We start from the raw sequence: 25,202 nt of genomic DNA on the forward strand, positions 1-25,202 counted from the left end.
CCTTTCAGTCTGCTGGCCCGGTTCAGCCTGACCCTTCCAGATGACTGTAGCTGTTCTCTTCCTCATATCTACAATAAAACCTTCTCTTTCATCATTACCTTGGAGTAGTCATGGCCTCATTTTCATTCACCGTGCAGCCCAGGCTGACCTCAAATTTTCAGTCCCCTTCAGTGGCTAAGACTTCAGATGAATGCACCCACACTTGGCTTCTAACAAGGCCTTAATTAATATTTATTTGTTTGCTTGCTTGCTTGCTTGTTTGCTTGCTTATTTCATAGGTTCTGGTGATTGAACCGAGGCCTTGCCCAGGCTAAGCAAGTGTTCCACCATTGAGCTACATGTCCAGCTGTTGCTTAACATTTTAAACCAGCAGAAAAATTCAAGAGGCACATCCAACCCTTCAGAAAAAAAATGTGTCCATTCCATAATTCCTGTGTGCAGGGAAGGCGTGTCTCTGTGCATCATGTTCCCCACAAAGGGGGCACAGCCATACTTGCATGGCACTTAGAACACAAGCAGGAACAGGACCACCCATGTGAGAACATCTGTAAAATAACCACGCATTGGTGCACACACGCATTGGTGCACACACGCATTGGTACACACACGCAATGGAATTAGAACAATGAATTTATAGCATTCACGCACACACCAAGAAACGGACAGTCCTGAAGATCATTACGTTAAGTGAAATTTATCTGATTCAGAAGTACAAACCACATTTTTCTCCTATGCAAAATCTAGATTTAAATTTATATGAATAAATACATACATACATATGAAGGACATGAAAGTTCAGAAATCAGATTATGAGACGGGAGGAAGAGGTCTAAAAATGGAAGCACGAACTGAGAAGGCAAAGGAATATATGCAGAAGGGAGTCTCTGTGGCGATGGGGGGTTCCCAGCGAGCTGGAGAAAGTGGGGCAGTACAATGGAAAGTCAAGAATGAAGAAAGTATTGGCCACATGTGACCATGTGTGCCTGTAATCCAAGCACTTGGGAGGCTGAGACAGGGAGTTTGAGTTTGAAGCTAGTTTGGGCTAGACTGAGATTCTGTCTCAAAAAAAAAGAAAGAAAGAAAAGCAAAGAAAGAAAAATGATGATTTAAGGTATAAAAAGGTCAGACTGAAACCCATTTCTCTGTTTGCTAACCAACAAAATTATTAAAAAATAAATATTTTTATCCTGTTTATCAGAAGGCAGACTTGGCAAAGTGATTGCTGCATATATAGAATTGGGAAAACTCAGGAGAAACTGTGGCCAGAGGAATGTCTGGCAGGAAGTCAACCTAGCCCAAACTGAAGGGAAAGGAACCACGGGTGAGTCACAGCCCTCATCAAGACCAAGACAGGCGGGGGACATGTTTGCTTCTTCAGTATCCTTAGATCTCGATTCCTCTGCTCAGACCCCTGCTCCACGCGGGACAACCAGGCTCAACAGAGGGTCCAGGTTAGTGTGTATCAACCACTCAACCACACCAGAAAGGGTGGTTTGTCCAAAGTCACACAACCATGAGACGGGGACTTTGGAGTCATCGTAGAGCATTCTTCCCTCTCTATGAAGCAGCCCTTCCCAGTGTCCTGTTAGAGGTTGCCAGCCAGGATCAGTGGCGGTGCCTCTGACCAGCCAGTCCAATCCCAAGATAGGAGAGTGACAGGTAAGCCGTGGCTTTGGAGCCTCTTATGAGTGTGCCTGAAGGCCGGGATATGGGGAGGGACTTCTCCAAGGCTTCAGTAGAGAAGATCCTGCTACCCAGACGAGAGGAGTCTCAAAGGCCCGCTAGAAACTGGCGCTTCGGATTAACACTTGCAGAGGTGGTGGCAGCAGAGAGCTCTACCACCTTTCTGTCAGCTTGTTTTCTCCTATGTTCTTGTTTTCAAGGCAAGACATCCACGTAGTCCTCGCTAGTGTTCTCTGGGGATAAGCAAAGGACAGCCATGAGATGTCACACCCAGAAGTCCCACTAGGCAGCCCTACTCGAGGGAAAGAGCACCATGCACAGAGCAGTGCCGATTCCACATCACAGAGACATGGTCAAAGGCTGCAGTGGCACTAGGAACTCGGCTGGCCAAATAGGGGTTTTGTGTCTTTCTGTTTTTTTGTTTGTTTGTTTGTTTTGGTTTGGTTTTGATTTTGTTTTGTTTTGTTTGATAAGTGGAGCCTTAGCTTCTAGTACTCAATGTCTGCCTTCACCAGTGAAAATCCCATGTAGCTCTGCATGGAGCTTATTCTAAGGAGACAAGAGGAAGGGAAGGAAGAATTCCAGCCATGAGAAGGCATTTCCCCTTTGGTAGCTAAGTACCTGGAGCATATTCCACCAGGTCTGATCACGCTTGGAAAATTCTTGGGAACAGTTCTTGGGAAAGACCTATCCCAAGCCCATTCTCTACCAATTTCCAGGGATTTGGTAGCATTTTATTACAGCTTAGGCAGTACTGTTACCACCCCAGCCATCCCCAGCAACTCATCTTGATTTGCACAAGCATCTGACCTTGACAGATTTATGCTTTCCTCTTCTTCCCCTTAACACTTTTGTATGTAAGTGTGTATGCATGGACGCAGGTGTGTATGCAGGTGTGTATGCATGGATGCAGGTGTGTATGCAGGGATGCAGGTGTGTATGCATGGACGCAGGTGTGTATTCATGGATGCAGGTGTGTATGCAGGTGTGTATGCATGGATGCAGGTGTGTATACACATGAGTGCCTGTGTGTGTGGCCAGAACATGTTGTTCTTCGGGTTCCATCTACCTTCTCTCTTGAAACAGGGCCTTCCCCTGGCTTGGAGCTCACCGGTTTGATGGTCAGGGCACTCCACAGATCTACCTGGCGTGGAGCTCACCGGTTTGATGGTCAGGGTACTCCACAGATCTACCTGTGTCTGCCTCTTCAGCCTTTGGGTGGCAAGCTTGTGCCACCATGTCCAGATTTTCAAAACCATCATTTCTAGGGATCCAACTCAGGGCCTCACACAATCAAGGCAAGCACTTTATCAACTAGGCTATTTCTCAAGACCTTTTATACTTCCTAATTCTGTAAATTTTTGTGGAAAAGAAAAGTAGGGCTGTGTCTGTGGCTGGGCCTGTAGGAAATGACCAGATTGTATCGACCACACAATCCCCCGAATGAAGGTGGATGTATGGGAACAATTGTATGGGACAGATTTTCTTTTCATCATTAAAATCCCATGCTTCATCATTTTAGAGACTTGAGAAGCTTATCACAGCAGCCTAAAGAGTGACTTTGTTCAGACAGAATAGCATGGATAAGGATGCTCACACGGAAGGGCAAGGATAGGGATGCTCACACGGAAGGGCAAGGATAGGGATGCTCACACAGAATGGCAAGGATAGGGATGCTCACACAGAATAGCATGGATAGGGATGCTCACACAGAATAGCAAGGATAGGGATGCTCACACAGAATATTATGGATAGGGATGTCCCATGGAATAGCATGGTTAGGGATGCTCACACAGAATATTATGGATAGGGATGTCCCATGGAATAGCATGGTTAGGGATGCTCACACGGAATAGCATGGATAGGGATGCTTCCAGGATCCCTGAGAACTCATACCCTCTCACCCTTCCCTAGTTAGCAGACCTGCTGTCATCACCATTGCCACCCACAGACAACTGCAATCCCTCTGGCACAGAATGAAGCCACACACTTGGTCATGGGGAACTGGGTGGGACCAGAAATGTCTCTGGGTGTCTGTGTTTAATTCAAAATTCCCAGGAACGGGCAGATGCTAAATTCTCCCCAAATGCGCTGCAATGGGCAGATGACGAAGGTGAGGGTAAGCTTGGAATAGGATCTGCGAGTCCTGTGAGTAGACTTTACTCACAGGTGCTGAAGCCCCCACCCCATGCATCACAACGGCTTCATTCTTTTCGGGATATATATGAAATAATTTGTTCCTGATCATCTTACAAATGAAAGCTTAGCAAAAATGGAGCAAAATGTAACAGGAGAAGTCTTGGTGGGTGATTTGATATGATTTTTTTTTTCAGTGAAAACCTGCCCATCTGTACATTTATTCTCATGCGTGGACTGCACATGGCCCCAGAACGAAGTCCACGTTAGCTTTTCGCTCAGGGCCTTCCCTCTCGTTGCTGGTTGTCCTAGCACAGACAACTCCATGTCTTGGCCACATGCAGGGCGAAAGATGCTGTTTCTCAGGATAGTGGAAATTTGCACTTAGCAAGATGAAGCTCTTTAGAGGAATGTCCTAGAGCAAGGTATCAATTTCCACTGAGTCTACAGAGTAGATACGAGAGGACGTGGGGCTCGGGGTCCGTTCTGACCCTTTGTCAGGGTTCTTACCATAGACATTCAGCTCTAACGTCATCCTTCTTCCTCTTGGGCAGGAGCTCTTTCTCGTTATTGGGTTTGAAAGGTGAACCACCAGTCCTTGACCTGGCTTTTCATATTTGGAGATTAGTTCCTCTAGGTTTGGAAAGATCTGTTTTGGTGCCCCTTCCACAGTCTGCAAATACATAAGAAAGGTACCTGGTCACTGTGCAGCTCTGGGTGAAACATGACACTTCTTGCAACAGTGGTTTTTTTTTTTTTTTTTTTTTTTAGGGTTGCTTTTGAAAGTTGAGTTGACAAGCCGAAAGCAAGAGGCTAGCAGGTCAGGCCCGGTGATCTCACTAACGGACTTCCACAGAGAGGTTCCTCATTCTGGAAAGGAAGCTCGTGACCGAGCAACTCCGTATAAAGGGGAGTTCTACTTAAAAGATCCTCGGCCACTGTGTTGAGTGAGCCCCCTCCTTGGCAATTCGTCCGGGGTGGTTCTTATCGTAGCCCCACTGGAGTCCCCTACCAGACTGTGCCGTGCTCCTGACCTTCGCTGAGGGAGGGGACTCCTGGAAGAAAATGCCAAATAATTGCATTTGGGCTCTAAGATGCATGTGGGCTCTCCACAGGGCGCAGATAAAGAAAAACAAGTCCCAGTTTATACTGAGAGTAGGGTGTCAACATGACTTAGTGAAATCGCAGGCCCGTTTTCCGGTTAGCAACCAGAAAGAAAAAAAAAATCAACCTTTCTGATAGGACCTTAAAAACAAGAAGAGTTTTTGTCTCCTGCCCTTTTGTGTGTGGTTTCCTTGGTCGTCACTGTGGTGATCTATGGCCCAAGCATTGGCTAACAGATAGGGCTGGAAGGTTTTCTGAAGCACATGCTTGACCTCCATCGTAGAGATGAGAACACTTTGGCGTGCGTTCCTGTGTGAGCATCGCTGCAGCTCGAAGCATTGCCTGCTGCAGGCCTGTGAGGGTACAACCTTCCCTCAGCCAAATGCTTCTCTGGATCCGAGTTATGAACCGCGTGGAGAGCTCTCCAGTTTGTTCAGAAATATAAACAAGAGGGACAAAGCAGGTTCTGAGGGAATATCCAGAATCCCCAAATGTATACAAGAAAAAAAGAAAAATGGCTTTCAAAATGGTTTACTTAATAGAAGGCATTTTATTTTGAGGTAATTGCAGACAGACATGGGCAAATTGGAAAAATAGTAGAAGTAAAATTCCCATAAATTCTCCATTCATATACTATATAATAATATTCTATTTGTTTGCCTTTTTATTCTCTCTAAAATAAATGGATATATATATATTGCTTTATTTTTGAAAAAAAAAAAAAAAAAGGTTTCATGTAGCCCAAGCTGACCTCAACTGATGATGACTTTGAACTTGTGAACCTCCTGCCTCTACCTCTTAAGTGTTAGGATTACAGACATGAGCCACCACAGCCAGGCTACATATGAACATTCTTTTTTAAAAATAGTTTTCAGGGCTGGCCATTTGGTGTGCAATAACCAGTCTGGTATGACTATTCTCCTCAGAAGACCATTTCTCCCGCTCTCCGCATCCTTCAGTTCCTGTACTTCTTTATGTACAGTTGAGGCCTCGTGAACTTTCTGCCATCCACATTAGTACGTCTATCGGTGTCATCCATGTTCAAGTCATGTTAGTGAAAACTTATGGATACAAGTGACATAATGCAGTCTGAGTAGGTTATACTTATGTGCTTAGGTGGTGTGTGTGTGTGTGTGTGTGTAAAACGACAATGTAAAAAGAGGCCCTGAAAGAGAAAAAGGGTCTGGAGGGAGGAAAGGGCAGGGACCATGATGCAATTAAAGTATGATCTCAAAAAAAATATTCAAAAGCATTTGAAAAGTTAAAGGTATATTTCTTTAACTAATTCTAAGTACTTCAGTAGTCCAAAAGGCAAAGACACTGCATAACCATATTATAATGATTAAAATCAGAAAATTAACTTTCATGAAGTACTACTTACTAATCTTGTTTGAATTTTGAAACTAATTCAGATTTTACCAATTGCCTAGAGGATGTCTTCCACAGCAAAAAGAAAAAAGAAAAAGAAAAAAAAAGATGCTTAGGTATTTTAGGGATTGCTGTATGTTTTAATCTCTTTCAGATATTCACAGTTACGTGAGCATATTGAAGATATTTCTCAGAATGTATTTTAGGATCTTATGGTGGTAATTAAGAATTCCATTACATTTGTTATACTTAAATTTCTTAAAGCGCATAACTAAATTCAAAAGAAGCAAAGAGATTTCCCTGTTGAGTTCACAGGGAACCAGAGAAACTAAAGGAGTCCCTAAAACTTCCAGCTACTTAATGGCTCCTGCTCTGTTTTCAGACAGCTGTGGATATGCTTGACTTTGGAACGTCTGAGCTTCCGCCCACCTGCCTTCCCACTCCCGTCCTGGGATATGGTTTGTTTTATACAGCAGCTGTCAATGGTGTCCAGGTTCGGCGTGATTGACCTTGATGGGAGTGGGCTTGACTGTCTCTACAGTCTGGAGCAACAGCTAGGATTACTAAAGTGTGGAACTCCACTCCAGCACTGGCCTGTTTCTCTCAGAGACAGGTGACACTCGCTGCTTATTGAACTTGGTGTGGTACTCCTGCTTGTAAAAACCTCCGTGTGGTCACATCAAAGATTCAGGAGATGACTCCGGCTTTCCCCTAATTCCCACACTGTTGTGTGACAGTCCTTATGCATTCTTACCTGTATCTTGTAATATCCATGTTTCTCTCTGAAGATTCGGTAGGTGTAGACAAACTTTCTAAACCTATGGAAAGATGAGTTCGTAAATACTGATGTTCTTATATTCAAAACTCCGTGATGGCTATCTACGTAGTTCAGACCCAATGTGTTTTTCCATCTTAGATCCTAAGAAAGAAACTGACCATTCCCACACTCTCTCATTTGAATTTGAAGGAAAGAAGGGCTTGGAAACAGCCTCTTAGAGATAACAGAGCGCGAACTCTAGCAAAGAGGATGAGGAGGACGAATTGAAGGTCCTTGCTTACATCTTGATCTTTATCAGGAAGTGCAACTACTTCATAATGAGAATCCTGCTCTTCTATTGTTTCTCCTCTCTTTCTCTAGCTCACTGATTCCACAGTTTCTTGACCCATGAATTTTCCAATCCACCATTTCCCCTCTCTTCTCTGTTCTCACCTATGTGCCCTCAACTCCTTCCTTGCTTGTTCTGGTTAATTTTTTGGTCACCTTGGCAAAGCAAGGGTCCTCTGAAAAATGGAAACCTTAACTGAGAAAATGCTTTTATCAGATTGGCCTGTTTGAAAGTTGTAGGGCCTCTTCTTGATTAAAGATGGATGTAGGGGGGGCAGACCCATTATGAGCTGTGCCTTCCCTGGGCAGGTCCTGTTACATATAAAAAAGATAGCTGCAGTTGGTTTAAACACACAGAGGAAAAACAGGATGATTCCTTCTGTGATGACAAAAGAAACTCCATTTATGTTGGCCATCTATTGTGGTCCTGACTAGCTCCATTTATGATGGTCATCAATCTTGGTCCTGGCTAGCTGGTCTCTGATGCTTGTCCCTGGAAGATAGTTCCCAGGAACCCTAGCTCAGTGACCCCCTACCCCAAAATGTTCAGGCTCAGTGGCCATCTACTTGTTATGATGTGTCTAACTGCCTTATTTGGCTTCTAGAACCTGCTTCTGCTTTTTCTTGTCATTTCACTTTAAAAATCATCCCCCACTCCCTTCTCATGGCAATCTCAAGGCTAACTCAGAGACTGTTCTCTTGCTAGCAGTTTTCACAAATTTACCTCATTATTATCCAGATTGATTCTGTGGTCTTTTTCCAGGAGTCTTGAACTCCGTAATACGTTTATTTCCCTGACTTATGTTGATATATATTTTTATGAAAACTCTTTAAATTTCCAAGGGCATATTCTTTTGTTGCAAGAATAATTTTTGTCTCACAATATTTAAAATAACATTACAAAGAAAGGAGGTGGTGGCACACACCTTTTATCCCAGCACATGGGAGGCAGAGGCGGTGGATCTCTGTGAGTTTGAGGCCAGCCTGATCTACAGAGTGAGTTCCAGGACAGGCTCCAAAGCTACACAGAGAAATACTGTCTCAAAAAAAAAAAAAATAGCACTACAAAATAGCTTCTTTGAATATTTACCACTGTAGGAGAACATCGTTTCACTGTGGTTCCCTAGTAGGGAAAGGTGGGCTATTTAGAGTAGTGCACGCATCATTACCAAGTCAGTATGAAATATTCTGAGTCTTGATAGTCTGAAGCAAGTTGTTTTTCTAGCCACAAATTACCACCCTACCCCACTCATCACTAATAATAACCATGTTCTTCCATATCTCATGTGAACTCACTGCTTTACATATGAATATGCCAGATTTTTTTTAAAGTAGTTGAGCATGAGACTAAAGAGCAAATCAGTAAGCAGCATCCTTCCATGGTTCCTGCCTCCGCTCCTGCTTGAGTTCCTGCCCTGAATTCCCTCAGTGATGGACTGAGATCTGGACTTATAAGCCAAATAAACTATTTTCTCCGAAGGTTGCTTTTGGTCATGGTATTTATCACTGCAGCAGAAGCCAAGCTAATATATTTATCCTTCTTAGATTATTTGCTTAACATTATCACTACTTCCTTTAATACTCAGGTGATATATATATGTGTGTGTGTGTACACATATATGTGTGTGTATATGTGTACATACATATATAATGATTTATGTGACTTTATAAGGAAGTGTAGCCTAATACAATGGTTTGGCTTACAATCTTCAACTTTATGATTTCTTTGGTTTATGTATTTTTGCCAGAGTAATATATGCATGCAGTTTAAATGTCAACTATCAAATTTATAACCAAATTTTGCAGTTTCCTGCCTATTTTTCCATTCTCAGCACCAGGCGCTGCTCCTTGCCCAGTCCTTCCTGTCTCTCTTAGTAACTTTTTGAACTTGCCTTATTTCAAAATCTTGTACACAGACTTCTGTTAGCTGCCTTCTTTGAAAATGTTATCTCTTAGAGGGTTTCTCTTTTGTGTACTTCTGCCTCCTCCCGTCTCTGCTTTCTCTTCTCAGCAATCACATAATTTTTAAGTAAGTTAATATTAAATGTTAACATTATGATGACATTATAAATACTGTTTCAGCCTAGCTAGATAATGTGCCATGATTTCTGCTTCCTTGCGGAACAACATTCTGTTTCTTTAGAGAGCCTTACTCTCAGCTGATTGCTCTTATCTTCTCTGTGAGAAATGGGAACTGAGAGGATGGAAGCAATCAGGAGAGAATCCCAGACTTCTACCACGTGCTCACTCTTACCGCTTCTCAGATATTGCCACACCCATCGCTGTCACATCCGTCACTCACACCCATCACTGTCACATCCGTCACTCACACCCATCACTGTCACACCTATCAGTGTCACACCCATCGCTGTCACGCCCATCTCTGTCATACCCGTCACTGTCACACCCATCGCTGCCACACCTATCAGTGTCACACCCGTCACTGTCACACCCATCGCTGTCACGCCCATCGCTGTCACACCCATCACTGTCACACCCGTCACTGTCACACCCATCACTGTCACACCCATCACTGTCACACCCATCACTGTCACACCCATCGCTGTCACACCCATCTCATACCAGCGGGGCAGAGCTGGAGGAACTCATTAATGCCAAATAAAGGTCTAATGACACCTTAGAGAAAAATTAATATGCCACGGGCATAATGCCTTTGAGAACAATTTGATAAAATTTAGTAAAATTAGAAAATGTGTATTTTATGAGCTAGCAACATTGTAGATAATGCCATTTAAAAAATTTTATCAATTATTAAAAAATAAAGATTAGACAAACCCTGTCTTGAAAAACCAAACCAAACAAAAGAAAAAGCATAAAGATTAAATATATTTAATTTATTTAAAATACTTAAAAGGGCCAGGCATGGTGGCTCACTCAAGAGGCAGAGGCAGGCAAAACTCTGTGAGTTCGAGGTCAGCCTGGTCTACAAAATGAGTTCCAGGACAACTAGGACTGTTACACAGAGAAAATCTGTCTTGAAAAAAGAAATAAAGGAAAAGGGGCTTTAAAAAGGAGAAATGACTTAACAGTTACTGCTCCGACAAAGGACCCAGGCTCAGTTTCCAGCACACACATAGTTCACAGCCATGTGGTGTTCAGGGAATTTGACCTCTCTGTCTTCTATGGGGACTATGCACACTCCTGGTGCAAAAACCCAAATGCTAAAAATAAGTGCATCTTTAAGATAAAATAAAATATTAAAAATTCATGAATATAAAAACCAAGTAAATACCTAAAGAATAAATTACATAATTCTCTCTAATGTGGTTTGTTTATTTATTTATTTATTTATTTATTTGAGATTTCTGTCTCTTTCCTGCCACCGCCTCCTATTTCCTTCCCCCTCACCCAATCAAGTCCCCCACAGGGCAGGGAACCCTGATTGCTATTTAAATTAAATTATTAAAGTAACTCCACAGTAGGGGTTAGGAAGATGGCTCCATGGTTAAAACACTAACAATGGAAGTATGAGGGGGTGACTTCCTGTAATCCCAGCCTCTGAAGGGATCCCCAGAGCAAACTGGCTGGTAAGCTAATGGCCCTAACCAACCCAAACATGGTGCTGGCAGGCTGCTCTTGCCATCTTCTTCCTTCTTTGGCCACTTCCTCATTCCCAGGGCCGACCACCAATGTCCAGTTATCAACATCCCTATTTGCCTACACTGACCAACGTTTCCAGTCGCTTGCCCTAGCAGGGGTTTCCCTTTTGTCTTCTGCTGAGTCACTTGTTTCTGCCTGATTCAGATTCAACCACCACCGTCTATCTCTTTATCAGGGATCTCTTTTTGTTGGAAACTGTGTCGGGGTGTGGTCTGCACCTAACAGTGCCATGCTCCCTTCATTAAGACTAGCTACATCTGTCAGCTCTGAGAGAACCGCCTCAACGAATAAGGTGAAAACAATTATAGATGAACAGATGATTCCCTACTTTAACCTCAGGCTCCCTTGTGCTTCACAATTGTGTACCTATCCCCCCACCCGACACACACACACACACACACAAAAAAAAAGATTAAAACACCATAAACCTAACTGTTGGCTATCTCCACTCCAGCCTCCCACTCCCCATTCCAATGCCTCCCCTCCCCGCCTCCCAATCCAGACCCCACCCCTCAGAAAACCCAAGTGTGGTGGTTCCTCCCCTGGAACTGCACAAGACTGCCTAGAGGGTAGAGCTGCCATGGGATTTTCTCTCCTGCCTTTCTGAGAGTCACCCAGGAGTTGCTTTGCTCTGTTTATGGAATCCAGATTTATTGATTTGATCTGATTTGGCGTATTGCATTGACAGAGGAACCCAATAACTGGGGATTCAATACTTATCATTAATAAGTTGCTATTCACTATGGAGCAAATGAAAGAAAATGGCTTTATTCAAATGCAGATTTTTAAGATAAACACTAGGGAGGACAGAAAGGGGGGGGGGATGAAGGGCTGGAAAGTCAAGGCAGGCAGGAATGTGGAGAGGAAGAAGGGGGAAGGGGGAGTTCATCAGTGGCTTCGGTGTCTGCTGAAGATTTGCCTTTGTGTAGATTTCCAGCCTCCTGAATGCTGGGACTAAAGGCATGAGTCAGGCTATGCTTTCATTATTTAACAGTTCTTTGGGGGTGGGGTGGGGTGGGGGGATTTTATTCAACATTCAGGGGAAAAAATCTTTATATCCTTTAAAAACTGGACCTAAAATGTCAATCTAAGAGATTTAGTATCCCTGATTTTCTTCCCCAGTGTGTTTGGGGGTGGGGGTGGGGGCAGGGACGAGATAGTCAGAGGTAGTTCCTGTGGGGGGAAAGAAGAGGAGCTGATAGGTGCATGGTGTCTTCTTATAAAACTATGTCTTTCATTTCTGTTGCGGGTATAAAGTACCATAATAAAATGGCATAGGGAGAAAGGGTTTATCTTAATTCAGGGCTCTAGTTATCATTGTAGGAAGTCACAATGACATCCACAGTCAAGAAGAAAAGAGCAAAAACTCAGTGCACACTGGCTTGTTCTCAGTTCCGGTTCTCCACTCTCACACAGTTCAGGACTCCACAGGGGGTGACCCTTCATACTCCATCAGCATAATTTCCCACAGACGTGCCCACAGGCCAACCTGGTCTAGAGAATCCTTCCTTAAGACTCCCTTCCAAGGTGACTCTAAATTGTGTCTTATTGACAATTAAGACCAACCATCACACTATGATTATTATCCCAGTAAAGATATCATGGCGCTACCAATCAACATGCCATAATAACACCAGTCTACAAACCATCTTTCTACCCAGAGCTCTGTGCAGACAGCTGGTGATACAATGTAGCTGAGTTGATGATTCTGGGAGCTGAGATAGAGCAAAGGAGACAGACTTCTGGCGGGGTCGGGGGAAGATCACCTGCTACCATCCATATACTTAACATACTGAACTTTAATTAGCCATTCATCCATGTACAGTTTACACTCAGGTGTAAAAGTTCCTCAAGTCTAAAGTCACTCTGTGTGACCTATCCATTCTAGCACAATGCCTGGCTCTAAATACAGACCCAGCACACAGTTCTTGACTTACACTGAATGTGCTGAATCTATATGAAGAAACGCTACCAGAAGGTTTTGAAAGAACAGTTCATAAAAGAAAAGAAAGATGTAGTGTTTTTAAACAGAAGGACCACCGGTAAAATATTTTTTATTGAATTGTATTTTAATTTGTGTTCGTGTTTCTAGCTCCAACTTGCCCCTGAATCCCAGATTCATTTATCCCTCTGTCTATTTCATGTCTCCTCTTATATACCTATGAGTTTTCTTAGACTTGATGTGATGAATGCCCCAACATGACCCCTGTGTCGGATGCTCTGTGTCCCACATCCCCTTCCCAACCTTCTTCACGCTGCTCTGTGTTCTGATGTCTACAACCTCCAGCTATTATTTAGTTCATCCTTCTTGATCAAATACCCTTATTCTATTTCTATATATATACTGTGTGTATACATGTCTCCTTTTGACTGAACCCCATCTAAAAGCACCAATTTCACTTGCCAAGACCATAACACAAACCCATTTCTGTTATTTTATATTTCACCATGAGGCTTGTAGGCTACTGGCAAGATTCAGGCTGGCGGCTTGCTTCTTTCTCCTCTGGCAGTTCCATGGCTTCTTGTGACTCCACCTACTCACTCCTCCTCTATCTGCTTTGAACTCCCATCTTGCCCTATTCTGCTAAGCCACTGGCCAAAACAAATTTATTCATTAACCGGTGAAAGCAACACATAGACAGAAGGACTTCCCACACCAGCCAATGACCTACAGAATCCACAAATTCAACCTCACTTTCTGCTCCTTTCTGCTCCCTTTCTATTGGCTGACTTCTTTCACCCTTCCTCAATGTGTCTGATTTCAGTTGTTCATAGAGGTACCCAAACCACTAGTGGCTCTCCGCACTCTCTGTATTTTCTTCCTTTTCCTCCCTTTTGTACTTCGTAACACTTTCAACAATATTATACATTAGTACAACCGTTATTTGTTTATTTGATACTGTGTCTTACTATGTAGCTCTGGTTGACCTGTAACTTACTACATAGAATAGGGTGACTTCAAACTCATAGAAATCTGCCTGTCTCTGTCTCCCAAATCCCAGGATAAAAGGTGTTCACCACCACACCCAACAATATCATCCTTTGTTTCTCTCCACATGCCTTGAGAAGTTTGAATAGTTTCTCCACCCTAGGTCTTTCTGGCCGCCAGTCCCCATCCCAAGGCTATCTTTGGCGTTGTTTTGTTAACATATAAACGCCACTCGTTACCCTAGAGACCCAACGAGTTTTAGAAATCCATACTAGAAAAAGGGATGAACACCAATTGTGTACATAAATAGGTATGGAAATTATTATGGATATATTTCATTTTTATTATAAATCAAAACATCATGACCCCCTGCCTTCAATTCTCCATTTTTTCTGCTAAGTCATATTATTGAGCTGATTATTAAAATAGTTGTGTTAAGTGGTGAACCTGTTGCTTGGTGCATAGTAAATGCTCCATACGTGATGGCTGCTTTTTCTAACTTTAAAGTGATATATATGGTAAGTACTAAAAGTACATCAATTATAGCTTCTGCTTCCAGCCAAGATGGAATAATGGGACCATACTTATTATCCCTTCTCCTCAAAAACCCTGAGAGACTGGGGAAAGATATACAAAATTGCAGCCTTTGAACACTGGACACTAATTCCCAGAGAGAAGGGGGAAATGCAGCCTTGCTACATTAGTTTTGGCCGAAAGACATTTTCCCCCCATGGCCTGGCAAGGACAGAAGTGACTTAGTGCAGGGACATCGAACAGTTCCCCTAAAGTGAAGAGGAACTAGAGCTAAGAGAAGCCCAAGGTTGTGGTCTGAAAATGGTTCTCTTTCTCATGGAACAGGGAGACCATCTTATACATCCATCAGTGGGGTATGCAGAAAGATAGCCTACCTCTACCCCATAGAGGAACAGAAGTTGCTCTAGAACCAAAGCTATTCTTGGATCTAGTAAACCCTCAAAAGATGAGACCATTTCAAGTAACGTAGTGCCTCTTAGTGCAAAGTTCAAGAACATTCATGGAAACACTAAATTTTGACACTCATAAAGGTAAAATTCACTGTATCTGGCACCTAATCCAAATTTGCCAGGCACAAATAAAGACAGAAAATAAAACCAACAATGAGAAGAAGTAAACCCATAATAAGATAATCAATAGAAATAGACTCAGGAATGACACAGATATTAGGAGAAGCAGAAAAAGATTAGAACACAATTTTATTCCAGATATTTAAGAATCTGGAGGGAAGAGGGAAAGTTAAAGTGTGGATAATGGTGATGCAAAAAAAAAATCTGTGGGATGAAGCTTCCTTAAGTAAAAGGCCACTGGGTCCGAAAGGAAGAGTATACCAGATGGGTTTAGCAGCAGAACAAGTGTCACAGAAGAAAAGAAACTTTAGTACAAAGAAAATCAAAGAGAAAAACATTTGGAAAAGGCTAGGCTCACTTAGCTTCATTTATTTTGAACTGTTTCACTGCAGCATGGGCTAGCCTTGGGAATGGTCGTTTGGTGCTGAAGCATGAAACAGTACATGTAAATCTCAACTGATTCATGAACAGTTCATTCATAAGTATTTTGTCCCAAGTTGTGGCCAGTATTATGGAAAGGCATGTTCGTGGTCAGCCTTTTAGTTTCATTTTAACCAGACTTTGAAATATTAGTGGAAGGAAATAGAACCTACTGGACCCCATGGTGTCAAACAATTGTGGACTACATTCTTCCACGCCATGTCTGGGAACTCTGGAGAACCCAAGGTTATAAGTCATGTTTTGAGTCTGTTGACTGCCCATCATCTTCCTGCCCTTGATTAGAACATATGTAAGTGCAAGCTGGTGCTGTATCAATTTGTTGATGTGCATGGCAAAATTCAAGTGTTTAGACTTCCGTGAAAGGCAAATTTTCAAAGATGTCAGTACGAAGCTGTCAATTGTTCCAAATTGTATTTAATCCGCCAGATCAAATGCAAAATAAAAATTGGAAATAACCTAGATGTTTGATGATATATCAGTTATAATAATTGCAGCCAGCAAAATGCTGCTCAGTCATGAGGATGGTAGTGCCAGCTTTGGTGAACTGGGGAGATGGCTCAGTCAGTAAAGCGCTTCCATGCAAACATAAGGAAGCGAGTTCGGATCCCCAGCACCTGTGTGAAAGCTGGGCATGGCATTGTGTGCCTGTATTCCTAGCACCGAGGAAGAGAAGACAGGAGGATCACTGAGGATGGCTGGCAAGCTAGTCTGGCCAAATCAGTAAGCTCCAGGATCAATGAGAGATCCTACCGCAAAAAAATAAGGTGAAGAGCAATTAAGGAAGATGCTTGACATTGACCTGGCCTACACACACACATACACACACACACACACATACACTCACACACACATTACAAGGGAGAGGGCAGCTTGTTTGTCCTGGCCACCAGGCTAGCTTACACCCAAAATAACCACACAGAAACTGTATTAATTAAAACACTGCTCTAACTTCTTATTGGCTAACTCTTACATATTAATTTAACCCATCTCCATTAATCTGTGTATCACCACGTGACAGTGGCTTAGGGAAGATTCTAACCAGCGTCCATCTCCGGTAGAGGATTCATGGCTTCTCTGACTCTGCCCTTCTTCCTCCCAGCATTCAGTTCTGTTTTCTCTGCCTACCTAAGTTCTGCCCTATCAACTAGGCCAAGGCAGTTTCTTTATTCATTAACCAATGAAAGTAACACATAAACAGAAAGAACTCCTACACCACACACACACACACACACACACACACACACACATGCACATCATGTCCAGAGAAAAACGGGTTAAAAACTATTTTGTGTAGAGAGCCCTTTATTACATATACAATTGCAATGTATGTATGACAAAAAGTTTGCTGATGTGTATTGAAATGTAAATGATTTCTGAATTTGGAGGGAAATAATTTCTGCTTTTCTTTCCCTTTTTATAAGTGTTAATGGCTATTTTTCTACTTTCTTTTTTTCCTCTTTTCTTTCTTTCATCCTATCTTCCCTCCCACTTTCTTTTTTTTTCTTTCTTCTTGCCCTTATGACAAGGTTTCACACCATATTCCAGACTGATCTGAAACTCACTATGTAGCTCAGACTGGCCTGAAACTCGTAACCATCTTTTTTACCCCAACCTCCTACATACTGGGAACCCAGGCAAGAACCACCATGCCCTCTTTTAAATTTTATTTTGAGAATTACATTAGTAGTAGTAATTGTATTTTGGTACTATGATTGAACTCAGAGCCTTGTGTATGATAGACTAATTCTTTACCAGTGAACTTCAACCAGCCCTTTGGTTTTTCTTGAAGGCGTTTGCATATGTCTTAAGGACAATATAGCTGTTCAGATTACTGCTTTTCTTTCTGAACCCTTTTTAAAGATCTGGAAGCTGCAACTCTGATGACAGAGAGTCATTGCCCCAATCCCCTCAATGCAGACAACACCTGCAGCCTCTCTGGCTACAGGAAGTCTGCCCTTCCCTTGATGGAGCCTTTCCTGGATGAATCCTTTTCACCCTCTAATGTGTATCCCGCCTGGAATCTACAGGTGCACAGGCAGAGCCAGTTTCAGTTTCCTCATGTTCATGAAGTCGCACTGCACAGACATTTCACACATTGAGGTTTTCTAGCTTTCATGACTTTGGGTGACCAGGTGCGGTTTCCTGTCCATATGTACTGTAGCTCTCTGCAAGATTGACGTTCTCTGAGGCTTCCCACGCCTTTCATTAGTTCCTCTTCCTATCCGCCTCATCTTCTTCCTCCTTTTATTTATTTTTTAACAGGATGTTGTATAGTTCAGGCTAGCCTCAACTTATTACGTAGCCAAATCTGGCCTCGAACTCCAGATCTTCTTGCCTCTCCCTCTCAAGGGCTGGAATTGATTCCAGGCATACATTGTCATGCCTGGCTAAATGGTTTTTCCTTACTTCCTTCCATCTTCCCTTCCTTTCCTTCCTTTCCTCTTTCTTTCCTTCCTTCCCTTCCTTCTTTCCTTCCTTCCCTCCCTTCCCTTTCTTCCCTCCATTCCCTTCCTTCTTTTCCTCTTTTGTTCCTTCCTTCCCTCCCTCCGGCTTTCCTTCCTTCTTTCCTTTCTCTTTTTGGAATTTTGAGACAGGGCCTCATTCTATAAGCCAGGTTAGCAATCCAAATTGCTAGGTCCATAAGCATGAGCCACCACTGCTCTCCTCCCTCCTTTATCTCTGACTTTTCTTGCTTTCCTCGTTTGGCTTGGTAACAGCCCAGAAGTCCATATAGTGCAGCAAAGAAGGGGTTTGTCTCTGGCAAGCAGGATGGCAAGATTCTGGATATGAGGGCACAGTCAGGGCTCAGGTCCCCTGCTTGGGCACTTTATAGCAGAGTTCCCTGGGCACTTTATAGCCTAGTTCTGAGATAACCACCTTGAATGTATTTCAGTGACTCTGGGGGCATTAGTAAAGTCGAGACATAGGATACTATATAAACAGTTGGATGATGGATACTTATAATCACATTTAGGAGGTGGAGACAGGCAGAGTTCTGTGATTTTGAAATAAGTTTGAGCTACATAGTGATGAATACCTGGACTTTGTGAGACCCTGTCTCAAATACACACACACACACACACACACACACACACACACACATCCCAAAAAGCAAATAACAAACAAGAACAAGGTTTTGCTACCCCTCATAAAATAGGGTAACATTAGTTACTACAAGGATCTCCGCAAAGGGGCGTTTCCTCCACTACTTGTTGGATTCCAGTGCTTACACCTATGCCTGGAACCTAAAGAATTTCGGCGTACACTTGCTGAATGAATAAAAGAAGGGTTTTGTTTATCCTCCAAGACTCAGCACCAACGTGAGGCTCTCCGCTCCTCAAGGGATTTGTCATTCTTCGCTGTCGGCTCCCACAGTGCACCACGATACTCTCTCTAATCATCATACCAATTGCATGCCCCACAGCATCCACTGCCTTCTTAATTTCCTCTAATACAGGCTCAGGCCTGTAGTGAAGGTATCAGCTCAGAACATAGCACAGGGCTTGGCCTGTGAGAAACTTTAGATAATGGTGATCATAGTCCATGATGAGGTCACTAGGGTCATTTGACCTACGCCTGATGTCTGAGCCCACATGACATTGGCTCTTCTCTGACATGGGTGAGGACATGACCTCTTCTTCCGTGACCTGGGCAGCGAGGAGGGTGAAGCTTGATCCTCTGAAGGTGCTCAGCAAATATTTATTCATTTATTCCTTTTCTCATTTGACTTTTGTTGTTGTTGTTTTTAAACAAGTCTAAGTTGCCTTTGCTCTCCATGAATATATGATCTGGGCTGACATACCTCAGGGAAGCAAAGAGTTGAAAGAGAATCTCAGTGCAGACCATGTGCTCTGGGATCCTGGCCGAGATGGGTCCAGTCTCACTTTTTCCTATTGCCATGTACCCCACCTTAAGTAGTTCTGATCTCTTCCTTCAGAGGTGCAATGGTGTAGCACTAGTTTGAGGACTAATGAGGAATATTCCTGGCTCTATTTTGAAGGCAGGAGTCATTGTGCAATATTGTTAAACATGAGTTTCTATTTACTGTAAAAGCTGAGATGCTCTCTGTTTCCAGGAACCTGGCATTCCCCAACCCATGACTCTGACTTGTTTTTAAGAATACCCTGACCTTCTCTGACCCACCCTGACCCTCCCTGACCCTCCCTGACCCTCTCTGACCCTCCCTGACCCTCTCTGGCCCTCCCTGACCCTCCCTGAAACTTCTCTAAACCTTCCCTAATCAGGTAACCACAATCATCATGGCAACCATATGATGTTCATTTTTCTTTTTTGAGATTTTTTAAAATTTCCTTATTGACCTCTTGTCTCTCTTCTGTAAAACTACTCATGATTTTACTTCTCAAAAGGTGCCCAAGAAATGGATTCAGGACTGTTCTCTTTAACTCAATTTAGGAGGCAGTCACTAGCCAGCTCTTCGATGCACCCCATTAAAAAAATTAAGCTTGCTTTACATTTGGCTCAAGCTGTGGTAGTGGTCTTATTCTCCACGTCATCAGTCTGAAGTTCCAGATCCCAGCGCTCGCCACTCATCTGCTCAGTAGGGCCCAGTTCTGGCGAAAGCCCACTTGGCTGTATGACGTAGCGGCAGATGGCATCATGCAGAGGGAAGGATCACATGGAGAGACAGTAAACCAGACAAGGGTCAGGGGAAGGGCCAGTCTTACTATTTTTATAACTGCCCACTTAGGAAGAACTAACCCAGCATCTCCTAAGATCCTTCCAATACTTATGGTCTCCCCTTGTTCCATCTCTTAATATTACTACCTGGGGACCAGGACTCTAACACATGGAACCACAGATAAACACACAAACAACCTGACAATCACGTTTAGCTTCAGAAGCTGGGAAGGAATGAATGCTGACTTTCTCACACCCCCGTTTCTCCGGGCACCATTTAAAGAAACAAAGGTCCCCCCATAACAGTTAGCAATGACAGTCACTTTTGCCCTCTCAGCTTTCTCCAAGAAACTTTCTCTGAGACGCACAAGAGAGCTCTCCTACAGGGACAACAACCCTTTGTCTGCCCAGACTTCAGCCGAGCTCCTAAACCTCCCCAGCCCACCTGTGCATTTTGGTTACAAAATTCAGCTTCATCAGAGGATCCTGGTACTATCTGAGCATCCTCAGTATCTCATCAGCTTCTTTCGTCTGCCACCATCTGCCAGATGATATCTAATCATGGTGGCCTTCACTCAGCTAAAACCCAGGGTGCCTTTCAGCCAGCGCTTCTCTTCTCTCTGAAGTTTCCTCTTAGTACTTTTCCGTGGACTGACCTCCCATCCTGCTCGTCGCTATGAATTCTTGTTCACTCTAGATTCAGAGTTAAGCCCACTCTCCCTCTCCCACTGACATCACCATTGCATCCATCACTACGCCTCTCAGGAGGCCCTCCATAAAGTCCTCCTCCATGTCTCGAACAGGCATGATCAAGGACTCGCTGTTTCTCTATTTCTTCATCTATAAAAATGACGGTCATGTTTGCTTGCCTCAAAAAGGTCACAAAAAGGATAAAAAGAAACAAAGAAATGCTGCTTATAAAGTCTTTTACCAACCAGATAAAGCATGAAATACTAGCACTTTAGATACTGCATGAGAATTGTAGCCAGAGAGCCTTTCAGCCTGAAGCATTCTAAAGGGTCCCTTGACTTCTCCGTATCAAATAAAGAGATACGGAGAGGAGACGGTGTTCTGACAGTTCTTCCTTCTGCCCATCACCCTCTTATTTTCCTTCTCCACCATCCCTACTTCTGCTATCTCAGGGTCTGCTCGTATAGCATCCACAACCGGGAGGGAAAGGAAAGCCGAAGAGCTGGGTAGGCACAGCCTTCTAGCCATGTCTGACACCTTAGCACTGCAAAGTAGAATTAGACTCAACTCCTTGAGTATATGGCTGCCATCAGGGTTCAACTCATGAAGACAAGGCTACTCACGAGACGCAGAGACACAGGACTCCTGGCACAGACTCGCTGTCTCTTAACAGAAAGTTGCCATCCTCCCCGCCTTTGAGGAGCAGGGTTTCACACTCTTGCTTGGTTAGCGGGCCGTGGTAGTAAGGCAGCTCCATGGAGGGCTAAGTTAATGCTTTAACTGTCCTGGCAACCTGAGATCCAGCTCCAGGCCAAGTAGTGACTTTGAAGAGGGAAGTGGAGAGAGTGGTGGAAGGGAAATGTCCCTTCTTCAAGTGTTGTCCAAACAAGATGAAATTGCTCTGTGGGTTCAGTCAGCTTTAGCAGACACAGGAAATGAGAAGGGAGGGGTGATAAAGTGACCAAGGCATTTCAGCCTAGGGGTGGGTGTCTCAAATATGACTCACAGAAGGTGGTGAGTGCCCTCCAGCTCACAGGCAAAGCTGTTCCTGGCCGCAGCAGCAACACTAGAGTCAAGCTCCCTGGTCCAGCATATCTCCCACTGGTTTTCATCCCTTCTGGCTAGCATTGTGCTCTCTAACAAGCATACTACTGAGCCTGCTGGACTTGCTAGTATTCAGGCATCTGTACTGGCCTGCCCTTGGGTCCTGACAGGATATCCTCAGCTGCAGTCACTGAGAGCATCCCCTGGGCACATTTGCTACATTCCCTTCTCTCTCTCTCTCTCTCTCTCTCTCTCTCTCTCTCTCTCTCTCTCTCTCTCTCTCCCCCCCCCCCCTCCCCCCCCCCCCCTCCCTCTCCCCCCCCCCCTCTCTCTCTCTCTCTCTCTCTCTCTCTCTCGTCCACCACTCTTATCCCCAGGAACTGGCCTCTGCCTCCCTCTCTGCCCCCTTCACTTCCCCTTTTCTCTCCTCTTACATTAACTTCCTATGTGAGCCCTGTTACATAGCGCAACTTCACTGTGTCCAACAGTACTGGATACCCATATTCTTCTTGGGCTTTCTCTGATCATACTCTGTGTTCATCAACATCTGTAAAAGTAAGCTCTGATGAAGGTTGAGAATTGCACTGACCTGCGGATACAATAAGTCATTTGATGTTGGTTTAACACCACGTCCATTTCACAAAGTCATAGTCTCTTCCGGTACAAGAACCCTCTAGCCACAGGTTCTTGACCTCAGTAACAGTGTTAAGCACAAGTTTCTGTTTGGGAGCATCCATCAGAGAAGACTACTTGGACACAGGTCCCCATAGAAAGTCTTTATTAACTGAGCAGTAACTACACTGGGTGCTCAGGATCCCTGTGCCACCCCAAGCCTTTCTCGGGGTGAATTTTAAAACACAAAACCACATCCACCTTATCACGAAGAGTTAGCCTAAACTGAGTGTTGTGGGACACACCGTTAATCTCAGCACTGGGGAGGCAGAGGCAGAGGGATCTCTGTGAGTTTGAGGCCAGCCTGACCTACAGAGTGAGTTCCAGGACAGCCAGAGCAGGACTACAGAGACTAAAATGCAAGCTTAGTACCTTTAGAGACTTTCCCAGATCTGCGGACTTTGATGGATTAGGTCTTTGTTTTCGTTGGGGCACAGAGGTTCCCAACCTATGGATTGTAACCCTCACAGGGGTTGCATATCAGATGTCCTGCATATCAAATATTTACATTATGATTCTTAAAAGTAGCAAAATTACAGTTATGAAGTAGCAACCAAATAACTTTACAGTTGTGAGTCACCACAATATGAGGAACTATATTAAAAAATCACAGCATTAGGAAGGTTGAGAACTACTGTTTTGACAGGTGGCAGTGTCCGTATACTGAGGTTTATGACCTCAATGGTATGTTCATCATGACATCAGTACGCTAAGCTCGAGTGGCCTACTAGTATCCGGGTACGTGTTATAACTTCAGTTAGTGCAGTGGACTTTAAATCCAATCAGAAATTGGGTGGGTTATTTCTATGGCATTTGTGCTGCTACTGCACCAGTGCGCATATCTTAACAGTTGGTCATTATTTTAACTCATAGAGTTCGCAACTGCGTAAAAATAACAATGACTTTTCTTCTTTAGTAGCATGCACAGCGCTGGGAAAGCTAGCCAAGAAGGAGGCTTCCAGATGAGAGGCAGTTTATCTTCTCTGTGTTTTATGACTCAAGTATATGATGTCTTCAGTGTCAGGGACTCACCATAGAGTTCTGGAGAGTAACCAAGAACAATGACAATAACCTATAATATTTGAAGTCTATGGGACCTGTGGTGGTTTGAAAAAAAATGGCCCCCAGAGGAAGTGGCACTATTAGGAAGTATGACTTTGTTGGAGTAGGTATGGCCTTGTTAGAGGAAGTGTGTTCCTGTGTGGGTGGATTTTGAGGTCTTCTATGCTAAAGATACTACCCAGTGTCTCAGAATACTTCTTGTCGCCTCCGTTCAAGGTGTGAAGACTCTCATGCCCCGCTCTAGCACTATGCCTTCAGGCCACCATGTCACACCGTGATGATAGTGGACTAACCCTCTAAAACTGTAAGCCACCCGATTAAATGTTTTCCTTAATAAAAGTTGCCATGGTCATGGTGTCTCTTCAAAGCAATAGAAACCCTAATTAAGATAGGGTCTCATTAGACAACAACTCCAAAATAAGTAAGCCGTTCCTGGCACTAGGGTTCTTAGTTGTTAGCTTGTGCTGTCTAATGGGGCCTTGTGCACCATTACAGGTAACGCCATTTTAATTCTTTGTGTGTATTGAAGCACGGCTAATAAAAACAGAGACAGAAACTGGAGTTCAACTTGAAGGCCAGAAAAGCAAAACAGCCAGCCACTGGCTCTTACCTCTACCTCAGTCTGAAATGGAGATCCTGCTTCCAGGAATCTGAGAATGAGCCTGATAGTTGTCTCCTCCCATTTTATAATCCTCTCTAGTTCCGGGAATAAAGGTGTGCACCACTACCGCCTGGTTTCTGTGGCAAACTAGTATGGCTGCTGGGATTAAAGGTGTGTGTCCTTGCTACCTGGTCTGTAAGGCTGAGCAGTGTGGCTGTTTTACTTTTCTGATCCTCAAGCAAGCTTTATTTATTAAAACACAAATGAAATGCCACCACAGTGTTTAATATATGTATACATGCATACATACATACACACACACACACACACACACACAAAACTTCTACAGTAGAAAGAACTTTTTCAAAACGCCTTTAGTGTTAGTTGTTCCTCGTAGTGTTCCCTCTTTTAGCCTACCCTCCTATCCGGTTCCTCACTTAACCCTTCCTGTACCATTATTTTCTTTTAGCCCTTTCTTGTATCACTGCATCCTAGTTCCTCTCTCTTAAAATATCACCCATGGGCCCTTATTAATTTCCTCATCACTATAGATACTCCAAATAGAACATACATATTTAAAGCTTCAAAGCTAACACCCACAAATAGAGAAAATATACGACTTCAGTATTTCTGGGTCTGGGTTATGTCATTAAGAATGATTATTTCCTCCTTTAATACCAGCACTCCAGAGGCAGAGGAAGGTGAATCTCTGTGAGTTCAAGGCCAGCCTGGTCTACAAAGCAAGTACCAGGTTAGCAAGGGATGTTATATAGAGAAACCTGTGGATTGCGTTGGGTGGGTTACTCAGTCTAGGGGTTTGTAACCCACCCTGCAATCAGTTATTCCAGGGTCTCGGAGGGGCGCTACCTGGAAGGGCATGAGCTAGGACAGAAGAATGAGGCTAAGCAGATTTGTCAAAGCCCCCGTTTATTAGGATCATGGTTGCTGCTTATATAGGCCCTGGATGAGGACTTTGTGGGCAGGGCACAGGATCTCGCCGCGTGG

General features: G+C 43.6%; 1 protein-coding gene across 1 annotated transcript; it reads right to left on the reverse strand.

Annotated features, from left to right (window-relative positions):
• Positions 1–392: 392 nt before the first annotated feature.
• Positions 393–21,713, reverse strand: Sh2d1b (SH2 domain containing 1B). Its single transcript, XM_050158265.1, has 4 exons — positions 21,442–21,713; positions 7,046–7,109; positions 4,330–4,492; positions 393–1,916 (listed from the first exon to the last, which is right to left on the reverse strand). Exons 1-4 carry the CDS (start codon positions 21,573–21,575, stop codon positions 1,879–1,881), a joined length of 399 nt encoding a protein of 132 aa, XP_050014222.1. The 5' UTR covers positions 21,576–21,713; the 3' UTR covers positions 393–1,878.
• Positions 21,714–25,202: the final 3,489 nt, after the last annotated feature.

This window comes from Alexandromys fortis, unplaced genomic scaffold (assembly GCF_014885135.2).
Source record: "Alexandromys fortis isolate MF-2015 unplaced genomic scaffold, M_Fortis_MF-2015_v1.1 scaffold_106, whole genome shotgun sequence".
NCBI classification, from domain to species: Eukaryota; Metazoa; Chordata; class Mammalia; order Rodentia; family Cricetidae; genus Alexandromys; species Alexandromys fortis.

Excerpts from the sequence above, each read along its gene's own strand:
- Sh2d1b (XM_050158265.1), bottom strand. The coding sequence starts at position 21,575 with ATGGAGCTGCCTTACTACCACGGCCCGCTAACCAAGCAAGAGTGTGAA. Across the intron at positions 7,110-21,441 it reads GTCCTGTGTCTCTGCGTCTC|GTTTAGAAAGTTTGTCTACA; the intron begins GTGAGTAGCCTT and ends ATCTTTCCATAG. Across the intron at positions 1,917-4,329 it reads GTTAGAGCTGAATGTCTATG|AGAACACTAGCGAGGACTAC; the intron begins GTAAGAACCCTG and ends GCTTATCCCCAG.